The sequence below is a fragment of the Cavia porcellus genome, unplaced genomic scaffold, assembly GCF_034190915.1.
Source record: "Cavia porcellus strain 051 isolate PalLab524CR breed Dunkin Hartley unplaced genomic scaffold, mCavPor4.1 scaffold_11, whole genome shotgun sequence".
Taxonomy (NCBI): Eukaryota; Metazoa; Chordata; class Mammalia; order Rodentia; family Caviidae; genus Cavia; species Cavia porcellus.
This window is the reverse complement of record NW_026947494.1, coordinates 65,588,525-65,604,501: the sequence shown is the minus strand read 5'-3', so window position 1 is coordinate 65,604,501 and position 15,977 is coordinate 65,588,525. Positions and strand designations below refer to the sequence as shown.

The following is a 15,977-nucleotide window of genomic DNA, read 5'->3' as shown; positions in this document are numbered from 1 at the left end:
CCATACATAATAGTTACATTTGTTTTCAGGAATTGGTATGTATATTTAAAATACCTTGATCACTTTTGATCCTTATATCTTTCTCTCCCTCTCCGTGAATCCCTTCTGCATTTCCTTTTTATCGGTACCGGGGATCGAACTCACGACTGCCTGCTTGCAAGGCAGGCGCTTATGCCACTGAGCTAAATCCCCAGTCCCTTCTTTATTTTCTTTTTTTTGTCTCCCTCTGCATTTCCACAAGTCTTTGTTTCCTAACATCTCTCCTTAATTTTTACTCTTTTATTTACGTATGAGTAAAGCTAGTAAAAAAGTTTATTATAGTTTATTATTTTATAAAAGATTATTATACTAAAAGGCATTTTCTTATTCATCCCCCTTAATACTCTCTCTTGTTGCAAACACTCATGCCTTCATTCTTGCCACTTTCTGAAGCAGTTCTGGATGTCCCTTTTTATGAGTGTCTTTAATTGGGCTGCTGAGGCAGCCTAAATGTCCTGAATCAATGTAACTGTCCTTTGGACTTTGAGGAAGAGCCAGTAGTCTTTTGGTGTCAGATCCTGTGACTAAGATTGGTGAGAGTGCACCATAACACTTTCCAGAGCCTGCCTTTCTGTTGGATTGCAGCAGCAGCAGCGTTGTTCCCTGTTTCTCGCATTGCACTCCCAGATTTCGTGCATAATTCTATCATATACAGTGACTTCTCTATCTAGATGTCATTTTATAAGTTACTTTAAAAGAAATATTTATAAGTAGAACATTTTATACTCATTTTATGAAATGGTTGTGTCACATGCATTTTATGAATTTGTGTTCTCATAACTGGGGCCTGTTTTATAGCCATTTACATTGGGCACATCCATTTCATGTTGGAATGTGAATACAGTGCTGTTGTAGAAATGGGCTTCAGACCTTCAGCACTCACAATGTACTTAATATTTGAAGTTCTTTTTATGGCAAAAATTGTATCTTCTCCCCATTTGTTAATCAGTGATTTATTTATATCACTATGAATTTTGTTCTTCAGGTTATGTAACTCATACTATCATTATTTATATTACTTGAATTTTTTTGTGTGTCTTTTTGAGACAGGGTCTCACTATGCAGGTCAGGCTGGTCTTGAGCTCACTTTGTAGGCCAGACTTGTCTCAAACTCATAATGATCCTCATGCCTCAGCCTCCTGAGTGCTGGGGTTATAGGAATGTATTACCACACCCACCACTCAAAATTTTAAGCTTTGCTTTTGAAAATATGTTTTTTTAAATTTGATGATCTAGGCTTATTTTAATTTCCCTAGCTTTGGAACTAACCAGTTTTTTAAGGTATGAAAGACCAGGCTTTATCATTCTATTAGTAAGGCTTTCTATGTCAGTTATATTTCAATCACATGGTTCTGTCTTCTTGCAGTAGAAATACCAGTATTACACTGGAGCAGACTCTGAATTACTTAGTGACTATGCAATTTAGAAAAATTACCATAGTATAAACAGCTGTAATGTAAAATGTTTTCGTTAATACCAACTAGAAACTTTATGATAATGTATTGTTTCCTTAGGCACAATAGAAACATAATAATTTATTTTTAACTTTTTGGTCTCAAATATCTCTAAAATACATTTTTCTCTCTTTGTCTCTTGACAGTGAAAAGTATAATTTAATATATATTGCTTAAGTTATGCCTTTTATTGTCTGTCAAAGAATAAGAATCTCTAGGTAGTTGAAGTAATATGTATAATACAGTCTGAATAAAGACTTCATACATAGAGTAATATTAAGGGCTTCATAATAGTTATTTTAGCTACATAGGAGAGACCTTTCTACATAGTTCCAAATTCAGAGATGTGTTCATTGAGATTGCTTAATATTAGTCTCTAGATAAAAAACATAAAGTAAGGACTACATTGTAAAAATTAATGAATTATAAAAATTGAATATTTCTGAAATACTGCTTTGAAATATATATGGGAGTATATTAAAATTGGCTCATCTTTTATATTTATGAAATATAGTTAATATACTAAGTGGAACAAATGACAACTTATGCCTATAATGTAGGTGTTAAGAGTTACTGAAACTCTTTTTTATCTTAAACAGATTAAACATCTTTCTTAATATATCCACTTTACCTTGTTTAATAAGCTTTCTGTTTCTGGACAAGTTGAAAGTAAAATTCATTCCATGATAGATACAGCACTTTAATTAAGAGTGATTATTTTAAAACTATTGAGTCCTCAAATGTATAAACTTTGAATCCTCAACTTACTATCTGGTCTGTTATCTCTAAGAGCACAAATCGTTTTCTTTCTGATACATCAGAAGAACTACAAAGATAAAATCAGGTTTAAATTTTGCAAAGATTACCACATTTAATAAGCTCTGTAATTGATTATGGAAATTATAGCCCTTTACATAAAAATGATACGAAAGTTGAACCTGACTCCTATGTAAAAATTGGATTGCATTCCCTGCCAAAAGTTCAATCCTATCACTTAATTCCTTGAACATATTAATTATAGTTACTTTATGGCCTGTGTTAGCTCAGGCTGCAAGAGATAGAGATATAGACAGACAGACAGACAGACAGAAGGGACGGAGGGAGAGAGGGATGTTGTTTCATTATTGCCAGGTCATGGCAGAAGTCCACATTCACTGCTGCACTTCCCCTGATGAAAATCCTGGTTCCACTCTAGCTTTTTATGACAACCATTACATTCTAGTGAGGGTAGACATCTGGGATGCCCTTCTCAGCCTTCACTGGTGCAGCTAGGATGGAGCTGAAGTGCACTGTACTCATTTTGGCTGCACATGAGAAGTTATATCTGGGTTCTATCTGGTGCTAGACTGTCCTTTTATTAATTATTTGGCTGGGGAGTGCAGGTTGGGTGAGCTAACTGTGCTTACTGCCAGCTTCTGCCCCACTTCGGTGATTGAGGTAAAATAGAAAAGCCAGGGAATGTTCTGCTGTATCATTCAGTGGTTCTGAGACCCTCCCCAAGTCTTCTTCCTTTTGCTGTTCAGATTCTGTATATTAGTTGTATTCCTAGTGGTATTTGGTAGGGGAAAATGGAAAAGCACATCTACCCTATTTTCCCAGAATCATAGAATATAGTAGTCTCCCCTCAGCTGTGATTTCATTTTTTGACATTTCAGTGACTCATGGTTAACTGTTGTCTGAAAATATGAAATGGAGAATGACAGAAATAATTCCTAAGTTCTAAATTTTGAGCTCTTCTATGTAATGTAATAAAGTTGCTTAGTCTCCTCTGTCCAGCTTAGGATATGACTCATTCCTCTGTTCAGTTTGTTCATGCTATAATAGCAGTCCCTCATTATTATCCCAAGGAGACGTGTTCAGGACCCTTGTATCTGCCTGAAACTACAGAGAGCACTGTAGCACTGCCATGCCTTTTCTTTTTTACATATATGCATGTATGGTGCAATTTAATTATAAATTAGGGTAATAAGAGTTTAACAGTAACTTAACTAGTTCTTGACACCCAGCATAAAATTATTTTTCTTTGCTTACTCAGTTGAGAACTTTGGCCTTTTCACTTGATAGAAAGCTTTTACGAATTCTGTCATCTCTGAATTGTCAGCATTGCTACTCTTGTCTGTTGGTGCTGTAATGAAGTATAATAAAGGTTACTTGAACATAGGTAGTATCCAATGACAGTTGGTCTGGTAACTGGGATGGCCCCTTGGTGACTGTGACCTGTTGGGGTAGTGGATGTGTTGGACCTGCCAGGGGGAGCTGGATGATTTTGTTGTGTAATTAGGGATGACACACATAGTTCAAAACTTAGAAGTTGTTAATATTTGGAATTTTCTTCCAGTATTTATGGGCCTTAGAGGGCTTTTGATAATTTAAGCTACAGAAAGCAAGGAGGAGGAAAGAAACTGCTGTATCTTTTAGATTCTTGCTAACTCTAGCGGAGTGTCCAGCCTGTGGCCCACCCTTTTTTCCCCCTTTTTCTGAGTGAAGAATTATCTCTGGCCACATGTAGTTAATATAGTTAATGTACATAGGTAACAACACTTCCTTTATTTTTCATTTTGTTATAATATTTAAAAAAGAGGGTTGAAAAAGCATGCTACAGGGTTGACACACCCATCAGATTATTTGTGGACATTATACTCTGTGTGTTTTTGCTGCTGTGTTTTGGGGTGAAATGAATGCCTGCCTGCTGGTAAAAATAATAACACATTCAGAACAAAAACTTAGAATCAATTCCTTTGGGTCATACATCCCAAATGGAGGCTTTTCCTGGCAATTTAGGGACTGACTTAATCACTGGTTTTTACCTGTCCAGCTTTATTATAATTTCTTTTGTGTTGCTATTCAAATGAAGGTCCCACTTCCTCCTTTGATCTAGTTATAGAGTTGCTTACAGTTATGGAAATGGTTTTCAGGTTTCAGTTATTCTCATAGGTCTTTTTACAATCTAATTCCCTTTGAACAACCTTGAGTATTTCTATGGGGATATAATATTCACTGATTTGTTATGTAACATAGTGGAAACATCTGTAGCATAAGATGCTGTTTACTATGTTATAACGGGAGAAAAATCAAGGTCTTCATCCCATGTAGGTTGTATAGTATTTGTAAATTGCCCCAAGAAGAAAACATTGTTGCAAATATCTAAAGCAACATTTTCTTTGACTGTAGCATTTGGACTGTTCAAGATCTGACCTAATGTTGGTATTGGGCTTTTTTCCTTGCAGTATGCTGGTCTAGAGCACAATGAAAAGAATTTCTATGAATCTGATGATGAACAGAAGGAAAAGACTGACCAAAGGAAGAAGCCCTACATCATGGATCCAGACCACAGACTCTTAATCAGAAACACCAAACCTTTGCTTCAGAGCAGGAATGCAGCGGTATGTTAAAGCCCCTATGAGAAATAACTCATAATTCCTGGGAGGTAATGCCTAAATGTATTTCAGCTTTCAGTGTTTGCAAGTATGCAGAATTAGACTTTGATGCGAATACCTGGTTTGTTATTTGTTGACCTCATGGATTTTATTTACATTCTTGTGGTTTTGTTTATTGGCTTTTCCAAAGACACAGACTCCAATTGTTTCTTGATTGACTGGATTATCTTCACCTTTGGAAGGGCTGGTTTTTAGTAGATCTGGTGGTAGTATTTCTATCTATTGCTAGAATTTTTAAGAGACTAAAATGTAGCAAAAATAATGTCTCACAAGGTTAAATTGGTAGTAATAAAAAAATCATCTTTAGGGGCTGGTGATGTAGTTGAGTAGCATAAGTACAAGGGTGTGAGTTTGATCCCTGGTACTAAAAAGCAATCATCTTTGTGTCCTAAGCATTTTTTTTTACATCTTTGTATTTTCTACAATATTTTGTGTTGTAGAATATATATGCAGAAAATTAGAAATTACATACTAGAAAAATGAAAGAAAAAAAAGAAACATCACATCCTTATTACCCAGAAATCAGTTTTGATGTTAGTATATTTTTTTCCACATCTTTTTTGTCTACCTAAATGTATACATATTCACATGTGAGCATGTGTAAATTAATTAACTAGTTTATTTATTTAGAGACAGGGTGTCTCTATATAGTTTAAGATGGCTTTGAACTTACTATGTACCCCAAGCTGCACTTGACCTGTGACAGTTCTCCTGCCTCAGCTTCCTAAGGAATTACAGACATGTGCTGTCATTCTTGGTTGTGTATTTTTAAAACCAAGATAAAGTAACATTGTACACAGTATTTTTTCACCCCCTTTGTTTCTCCATCTTTCTCACATATTTCAATATAATTTTGTCTCAGTTCATACCAATTTACCTTCAACTACTCCTTTTAGGTGGTTTATCCAAAGCAGAACCTAATGCATTGTATGTGGGTGGATGTCATATGTTTTAAAGTCTGTGAAGTTTTTCTGGATGTGGCTGATTTGTTTTTGTTTTGTTTTGTTTTGTTTTTTGGTTTTTTTTTTGTAGTCATTTAATTTATTCTTTTATACCCCGTGTTTCCTACTAGTTGGCAATTATATCTAGACTTGGCAGATCAGGTTAAGCATTTTCTTAAAATTTAATTTTTTGATTCTTGAGAATTTAGAACCTAAAACTTTGTATATCTTAGTACTTACTACCAGAAATTTTTACCTTATGTATAATAATATAGTTTATGAATTACAATTTAGTAACCATGCCAAGTCATGACAAAAATACTATTTCACATAATGTTATAAAATTTATGTTTTCACGTGCTCCAATTTAGTTCAGTATATGTAATTTACTGCCTAAAACTCTGCATTATTATTGACTCCTTATTGTATATATAAAATTACAGTTTGTCTTGTAAATTGACTTTACATTTCAAATACTGGTGTTCTCAAATGATACAATACATATAATTTGTACTTTGGATTCCCTGCTTATTTGATCTTGTACCAAGTAGAGGACATTTAGTTTTTCTTGTATATTTTAGTACTTTGGATTAGTATATATTTCTAATACATAATGATTATATTCCTTATGGAGTGTTGGTACATGTACATGACACATCTATATATTTCTTTTTAATCCCTCTTCCCTTTTTATCTCTTAATCTGCTTCCCATATGAGAAAGATCGGTCTCCCTACTTATTGAGTATATGTTCATTTGTTCTTTATATTTTGGAGGGGTTTCTTATATAAGTGAAACCATGTTAATATTTAAGTTTGTTTATTTCAATTAACATTACATTCTCAAGATGTACTCATTTTCGTACAAATGATTCAAGTTTATCTTTATGGTAGAGTAGTATTCTGTTGTATATAAACACCTCATTTTCTTTATGCATTTATCTGTTGATGGACTTACAGACTTTGTCCAAGAATTAGCTTTAAGGATTTGTGCTGCAATAAACATGGGTATGCTTGTATCACTATAATCACTTTTGGGAAAATTCCAAGAAGGGCAATAGCTTGGTCAAATGAAATTTCAATTTTTAGTTTTTTGAGGAGTCACAATACTGATGTCCCTAGTGGTTGCCAGTCTACACTCCCACGAATAATGTAAAAGTGTTCATTTTCTCCATGGTCTGGCCAGCATTTATTACTATCTGATTTTTTGATGATAATTTTTCTGGAGTGAAATAAAATTGTGTTTTTTTAAAAATTTTTTTGTTTTTTTGGGATGATCAGAGACACAACACATTTTTTGATATGTTCTGAGAAATGTCTGTTCATTTCACTTGTCAATTTTTGGTTGGGTTTTGATTTCCTTTTTTGAATCCTTTAAATATGCTGTATATCAGTCCTGTATCTGAGGAGTAGCTGGTGAACTTTTCCGTTCTGTGCTTCAGCAGCAGTACTAGGAAGAGTATGAAGTGGAAGCATCACAGCAAGCTACTCCCCGTGGTGAATGTCACACTTTCAACATTTTACATCTGCTTTCTTTTCTTGGAATGCATTAGTTTCCTGGCAGTGAATAGCCACAAACAAGCTGGATTAAAACAACAGAGGGTTTTGTTCTCTTACATTTTAAGAAACCTAATATCCAGAATCAAGGTAGGAGTTGTTCCTTCTGGAGAGTGTAGGGGAGAAAGTTCCTCTCATGCAGCATGTAGGTGCTTGCTGGAAGGCCTTGGAGTGTCTTGGCTTGTGCACATCATTCCAGTTGTTTCCTTCACCTTTACATTACATTTGCCTGATTTTTATAAGGGCACTCAACATTGAATTCAGGGCTCATTCTAATGTGGCACAATCACATCTCAGTCATTACATTCATAACTATGTCCGCTAAACTCTATTTCTAAATAAGATCATTTTGTTGGGATAAACAAGAATTTCTTTTGATGGTGGGGAAATTAAACTTCTTTAATTGACTACAAAGATTGACATAGGGATTTTGTGGAAGTTTAAAGGAAATAATGGGTGAGAATGTATTTGAAACAGGAGTGCCTGGTTAATTTAGAATTCCTGTTATTTTCCTGCTTTGTCTTGTAGGTGGTTATGGCAGTTGCTCAGCTGTATTGGCATATATCCCCCAAATCAGAAGCTGGCATCATTTCTAAATCACTAGTGCGCTTACTTCGCAGCAACAGGTAAGTCGTTGGCCATGATTTTACATGTTTTTCTTTTGTATTCTTTTTGAAGTAGTGTTTGAGCAAATATAATCTATCGTCAGATGTTTAATGCATTAGCACTGATTATATTTTATTAACAAAATCTCATATTTTAGCAGATCATCATAAAAGGTTTCATAAAATTTGTCTCAATAATAAATACATAAGCTTTACACTTCAGGGCCAAAAAGTTTATTTTGTGACATGCAGTGTATACTGTCATCAGTAGATTGGCATTAGCGTTCTATGTTTCTGGTGTGGCAATAATGATGTTTTGGATCTGGAATCCCTGCAAAAGCCCATATTGAAGTACTATGAGTTTGGCTTACTAGATGTATTATATTTGATTCAGTACATAAAGTTATGTAGTTTATGGCAGAATCACTACTTCATATTAAGTTGGTTTGTTCTTTTTTTTATTTAGTGTGCTGTTTTTTTCCCAAAAAATCTGTTATTAGTTGCTACTCATTTTAAAGAATTACATCCTTTTCAGTTTCTTGTAGATAGAGCTCACCATTTTCAATTTTAAATCCTTATAAGTTAGTGGTTTCTATGCATATGAGTCAGTTTTTTTGTTTTGTTTTTGCTTTAACAGAATGCCTAAGAAAATCAACTTTTAAAGGTTAATTTTGGCTCAAGGTTCCAGCGTTTTCACTGCATAGTTGATTGCCCCATTGCCGTGGGTCGGTGGGGAGACAGAACTCTTTGGTGGTGGGTGTGTGTGGCAGGGCAAAGCTGCACATCTCAGGGCAGCTAGGAAGCAAAGTGCAAGAAGCATTTGGGCCCTGTCTTCTGAGTATTGGTCGCCTCTGAACAAACATCACATCATGAAGCCATCAATGGATTAACCTATCTATGACATCAGCACTGGCATGAACCAGTCTGAACGTTGCTGCACCAAGGACCAGACCTTCAATGTGCAAGACGTTGGCGCACATTTTAGACCCAGATCATAGCACTGTGGCTTGTAATTTCAAGTTGAAAAGCAATTTTGGGGTTGGGGTGTAGCTAAGTGGTAGAGCACTTGTTCAGTATACTCAAGACTCTGAGATTAATCCCCGTCACTTCCCTCCCTCCCTTCAGATTTTTATTGTTTGTGATATTTTCTGTATTTGAATACTTTTGCTTTAGCTATTTAGCATACATGGAGTACTTCACAATAGTTCTTTTTTTTTTTTTTTTTTAATTTCAATGAGTGTATGCTTCCACAAACTGGGTTCAGAAGAAAGAGGGTATGCTTATTTTTGTTTTTAACTAGGCCTCAGTTCACAACTTTAGATCTTGTTTGGCGTATGCCATTCCTAAGTAGCAAGTATGCCATTTCCTTTGCATTCCTGTTCTATTTAGTTAGTAATTTTGCTTTTCTGTGGTTAATGCAAAGGATATCAGAAAGATGTCGACTAAGTCTTTTGTGTGAAACTGAATACCAATTTCAGTTTGTTAGGTATTTAGATTTAGAAATAACATGAGTACTCATTTAATCTGACCCTTACTGTGGACTAGGTTGAGTGAAAGAATGAGCTTTTAAAAGTCCAACTAATATTAACATTATCATTGGGTTTTTATTGACCTGAGGAATACTTCCTCACATGTATTTAAAACAGCTGCAGTATTTGCTTTTTATTTTAGAAATACAGTATTACAAAACTAAGTGGGGAATTTGATGGTGGTATCAGAGATTTTACCCAGGACCTTCTTTTAATTTTCCATTTTGAGGCAAGGTCTCCCTAATCTCTCCAGGTAGTACTTGAACTTGGCAGTCTTCCAGCCTCAGTCACAAAATTGGTTTTAACTCTTCCTCATGCTGAATCACCCCTAATTTATTACCTTCCAGGAAAAGTGCACTAAAAAGAAGGTATAAATATCTATGGGTTAGTAAAAACTTTCACTAATATATTTAAGCGTTTCATTCACTATGAAACTTTTTGCTCATTCTTTTTCATTATTGTATTATTTATTCAAAGATACTGCCTTGAAAAATATACCTTGTTGTCTTAGTCACTTTTTTATTGCTGAAACATAATACCTGGCACTTGCAACTTAAAAGAGGAGAGGTTTATTTTTGTTTATGTGTTCAGTTCAGAGTTGGCTGTTTCCAAGGCAGGAAGTGCACGGTAGAAGGCCCTGGGCGGAGACTCATGTCTCATGTCACAGAGGACAGGAAGCAGAGAGGGAGGGAAGAAGCTTCCAGAGCAGCCCTCAGTGACCTACCTCCTGCTACTAGGCCTCCACTTCCTATAGCAAGTCAGTTTAGCACCCTCATAATTCCGTTATCTTCCAAAAGTCCCACTTAGGAGTACATGAAACCTTTGCAATCATTCTCAATTTAAACCATAACTGCAGTGACATTTCTCTTTTAATTTCTAGGGAGGTGCAGTATATTGTCCTACAAAATATAGCAACTATGTCAATTCAAAGAAAGGTATGTACATTGTGCTTACATAATTTAAGAAGCAAACAAATGTATGATAAATATATTTACATATTTCTTTTTATTGTCTAGGGCATGTTTGAACCCTATCTGAAGAGTTTCTATGTTAGGTCAACTGATCCAACTATGATCAAGACATTGAAGGTACATACACTTTCATTTTTCAGATATACTTAACATCTGTCTACTTTGAGAGATAACACTTTAGCTTCTAGCATCTGCAGAATGGAGTCCTGCTTCCAAAAAATATTTAAGGAGTTTTTGTTACCATCTTCGAACCTGTGTTATTAACTTGCTAGTTGCTGTGCTACATTTAGACAATATACTTTTAAAACATGTCACCTACACTTTTGAATAATTCACAGCATACTTAAGTGATAAGCATGTAGGTAAATAGTTTTATTGCTGTGTGTTTTAAGTTTTATAGACTTTTGAATTGAGTTCTATGGTCAGTGAAAGGTGGGGCTAATTCTCTGGAAGATTTGAGAAAGGTGATACATGGATGGGTTTTTCTGAAAACTTTGTTGTTGATTGTAGGTAGATTGTGAGATTGGAGGGGTGAGAGGAGATAAAAAATAGTTTTGGTAACCTAAGAGATTATGAACGTGTTGATAACTATGGTATAGAGTGCAGTTAAGAATATGAAGCTGTAGTAGTTAAAAACAGTGCGATGTTTAAACAGAAAAGTGGAGTGGGATAGGTAGCCTAGAAAAATATCCAGACGTGAAAATTTTCGATATATAGTGTATACCACATCAAGACAGACAAGCCAATGGGTGTGTGGCATGAAGTATTATGGGGGTGTTCATGAAGTATTAGGATAATGTATTAGCACATGGAAACAGTTTAATCATAAGAAATCTAAGTGAGGGGCTGGGGATTTAGCTCAGCGGCATAAGTGCCTGCCTTGCAAGCAGGCAGTCGTGAGTTCGATTCCTGGTACCGATAAAAAGGAAAAAGGCAAAAAAACAGGAAATCTAAGTGACAAACAAATTGAAAGATGTATTTTAAAAACTGGGTTGTAATTATGAGAAGTTTCACCAGAGTTAAAGGGAACACTGAAAACTTTTAGACTAAAATAATTGAGTGCCATATGTGATATTGAGTTGGATCCCTTTATTGAACATTCTTAGTACAGTTAATGAAACTTAAATGCGTCATGATAGTTGCATGAAAGGGTCAGACTAGTGTTAATTCCTGATTTTATAGGTTCTATTGTGGTCTATAGGACCTGTTCTGTTTACAGGAAGTATACACTGAAATATTTGGGGATGGTGTGGCATCAGATTGGCAGATGGTTCAGAAAGAAAATAAATCTTTGTACTATATGTGAAACTTTTTTAGACATGTATACCCTTAATGGCCTGTGAAATTTCATGGGTGTACTTAAAGTGAACACAAAGATTTGAGCCTTTTGATGCGCATGATTTTGTGGGGTTTTCTGGGTTGAAAGAGTAGTAAGCCACTTTCCCAGGTCACCTCAGGCTGTTTACAGGAAGAGGAAGAGCATTGGTTCTTGGGAGAGTTCATGAGAACTTGACAAGTCATTTACTTTTAATGTAATCCTTGATGAAAATGTGTATTTATCTACATCTTGTATTTTTTAATAATTTTTTATTTTAAAGAGAATAAAACAAAACAGATACATCTTGTATTTTGTTTTCTGTTTATCTCATTTGTTCTCTACTCTTTTTTTCCCTTTTCTGTACCTTTAGATTAAATATTTTGTGTGAGTAAAGACAAGTATTTTTAGCAAACCCATTGGGGATAAACTTTTATTTGTACATGTCATATATATGAACTAAGAAGAGGAAGTTAAAATATCTTAAGTATTTGGGATGATAGAATGTAGCAGAACCAATCAAGAGTGCTAATTTGGTATGTGGAAAACAATTACATGGAAGGCAAATTGTTTTGTTATCTAAAAAATAAAGTCGTCAAACTAGTTTAAACTCTTTAGATTAAACAGAAACAGTAAAAGAAGAGCAGTTAGAGAAGATACAAGATTTTCTTTAGAAGTATGTAATTACCAAGTTAGACCAAAGGAGCTATTCTAGGTTTACCTGGGTATAACAGATTACCACATTATGACAGTTATGATTCCCACCCACCCACCCCCAAACCCCAAACTTTAAAATGTCTAGCCTCAATTAAATTCATTTTTGGGGGGGAATGCATTTACCTCCTTTTTTATATTTCTACTATAGCTTGAAATTTTGACAAACCTAGCAAATGAAGCCAACATATCAACTCTTCTTCGGGAATTTCAGGTTTGTATACAGTGCTAATTACAAAATAATTTCTAAAATATATTCATTCTTAAATATATACTTAAATGTCAAAATGTTTTTATGTAAAAACCTTGACATTTGACTTGACAAAATTGACAATAAAGAAACATACATTTTCAAGCATAAATATTGAATACACATTAAAATTGTTTTTTATTTCATGTTTTTTTTTTTTTTTTTTTTTTTTTTGTCTTTTTCGTTTTTATTGGTACCAGGGATCGAACTCACGACTGCCTGCTTGCAAGGCATATTTCATGTTTTTATAAAATGTGAAAGACTAGTTTGTAATTGACTTTGTTCAAAATGTTTGTGGTGCCAATTCTGTCTCTTCATCCTGTCTTCATTGGTCAAGGTATCCATGCGTGATGCTTGTTCCTTGACTATTCTGTCTGCTTGCTTCACTGTAACCTTAGCTCATATAAGATTTGAATGGTTGGTTTATAATCGATTCACCATAATTTTTAAAAATTATTTTCCTTTTTATTTAGTTTTCTCTTCTTACTTTAAAAAACTTTATGTGCCAGTGTCTTTCTAGCTGTGTTTCTCTGCAAAGTATTATTCAGAAATTCTGTCATGGTCATTACAATCTTTAGGATGGAAAGGTCAGCTGTAAAACTTAGTAGTGGAGCACAGCCATAGAAAATCTGTGTGTGTATGTATTATGGAGCTTTAAATACCATCAGCAGTTTCCTCAACAAAACATACTATGTCCTGTATATTAATCCCATAGTTAGCCATTTATAACTGTTAAAGATTTAATTTATTTCATTGCCATAATCATTCAATAGCCCCTATTAAGTTTCTCTTTAGTTGTATGGACAGTATGTTTGCTTTTAACCATATGATCTTACACTTTTTTCAGGAGTAGAATACTACAATATGTCCATGATTTGTATGTTCTGAACTTGTTTATTCTACCTTCTTGTATTTTTTTCAAGAAAAATTCTTTATAAAGGAGATTGATGTATTTCAAGTTTTTATCCAATACTATCATAGCTATAAATCATTTCTTGAATTTGATTTTTACTTCATTCTTTTTCAGTTTTTTTTAATACCAAGTAATTTATTAGAAGAGAAAAATGTTATGAAATATCCTCATATCTTACCTTGAGAAATTAAAAATAAAAGAGATTAAAACCAAAAACAAGTGAAAGAAAATTATGATAAAGACCAAAAAGCACAATCCCTTATCAAATGCCAACATCATTCTTCATAAAAATTAACATTTTGATTCTTGGATTTCTGTAAAAATAAAAAAGACTCAGAATAGTCTAAACAAGTTTTGTTTTGTTTTGTTTTTTTGGTACTGGGGATCGAACCAGCCCCAGTCTAAACAACTTTGATAAAGGAACAAAATCAGGACTCCAACTCTTCCCAGCCCCACGATGTCACAAAATTATACCATTCATGACAAAACGGTATTGATACCAATATAGACAAAGGGACTGGGGATTTAGCTCAGTGGCATAAGTGTCTGCCTTACAAACCCACAGTTGTGAGTTTAATCCCCAGTACCAAAACCAAACAAACAAACAAACAAACAAAAAAACAAGGTGGAAGGATAGTCGGACCACCAGACAATTGATTTCTGATCGAGATGCAAAAGCAATTAAGTGGAGAAAGGATTGTACCCTCAGTAAATTATACTGGAACTTTTTACTTCATTGTTAGCACATTTGTTTCTAAGTTTTGATCTTCTTTGCCATTGTCCCTTTTCCTGTTACTCCGTCTAATCTTGTTGGTTGTTTTTTTACTGTGTACTTTCTGCCCATATTATGTTTACTGGGATTGTAGGAAGGAAGTCATGTTAATTTATGAACTTGTTTACTTTGTATTGAGGTTACACAGCATACCTGCTTTAGAATGTTACTGATCCAGTTATTTCGTTTACTATTAGGGTGTTTTATAATATCTATTTTTATTCAGATTTTTAATTACATCCTTTCTTCATTTTTATCACTGTCTAAATGAATACTTTTTTTCTGTTGTATTCATAGATGCATAATTTACTTGTAATAACTTTGTCACTAAAATAGTTGTTCTAAAGACTCAAATACATTTTTAATTAAAGTAATTAGGTCATCTATTAGGGAATAATTTTAAGTAACATTGATCTTATGTCTGTGGAACAAACAGAGCTTAATTTATTGAGTTGACATTTAATCACCTTCTTGATACAATTTTCACTAATTTTTTTAAATTTTTATCTTTTTGAAACAGGATCTCACTTTCAATTCAGGCTGGCCTTGGGCTCACTTTATAGCCCAGGCTGGTCTCGAACTTGCTGTGATCTTCTTACCTCAGCCTCCAGAGTGCTGGGATTACAGGAGTGCACCACCAGGCCTTATTTTCACTATTTTTAGATATCCCTAGATTTTTCTCTCACTGTCTGTCATTTAGTTACTGTTTTATTACCTATTTTTGTATTTTGATAATCATAGAATTTATTGTGTACTTCTCATTTGTGGTTGGGAATCTTAATCTCATTTACATATACATACACATAATGAAATTACTTTTGTTTTTTTGTCTTTTTCCTTTTTATCGATACCGGAGGTTGAACTCACGACTGCCTGCTTGCAAGGCAAGCGCTTATGCCAATGAGTTAAATCCCCAGCCCCATGAAATTACATTTTTATAAATAAAGTCTTCACTTTTAAAGTAGGAAAATTCTCAACTTTAAAATTAGTAGTGCTAAATTTTTGTAGAGATCATTTTAACTTTCTGTTGTTAAATCATAAAGTTTTATAGATACATCATTTACAATGTATTTTAAAAGCACACTTATACAGAAAATATTTCAAAACTGGTTTTTAAAGTATAGCCTTTATTTTAATAGTACTCACTGTAGCTGTTTTACAACCATTCTGATAATGTTTTGAAAATAAACTGTTTGCTAATAATATATTAGTTTATTTTTTTCTTCTCTCCTAATTTTTAGATTTAGTATCTCTAAAAAAGTGACCCTTTTCTCCCATGGATTCACAGATGCTGCTGGTGAAATGAACTGAAACCTCCAAAGAGAGAGTTCTCGTCATCTCTTTCAACCTTGCTCTTAAACTAATTGCTGTCTTTGGGTGAATGCTCTCTACTCTCTGTTTTGGAGTCTCAAGCCACTGTGGCCACAGGTGAATGAGCCTGGCTTGAAATTGTGCCTGTTCTATAGGCACAGACATAGAAAG

General features: G+C 34.1%; 1 protein-coding gene across 3 annotated transcripts in view; it reads left to right on the top strand.

The window, feature by feature from the left end:
* Positions 1–15,977, top strand: part of Ap3b1 (adaptor related protein complex 3 subunit beta 1) — a 259,442-nt gene that overhangs the window by 121,341 nt on the left and 122,124 nt on the right. For all 3 annotated transcript variants that reach the window (XR_010050584.1, XM_063258393.1, XM_063258392.1), the window contains exons 8-12: positions 4,721–4,876; positions 7,955–8,052; positions 10,441–10,495; positions 10,577–10,648; positions 12,712–12,774. Coding sequence is in view for 2 of the 3 variants with exons in the window: in XM_063258393.1 (XP_063114463.1) it covers positions 4,721–4,876; positions 7,955–8,052; positions 10,441–10,495; positions 10,577–10,648; positions 12,712–12,774 (444 nt within the window). In the remaining variant the exon portion in view is untranslated. The remainder of the gene's footprint in view (positions 1–4,720; positions 4,877–7,954; positions 8,053–10,440; positions 10,496–10,576; positions 10,649–12,711; positions 12,775–15,977) is intronic.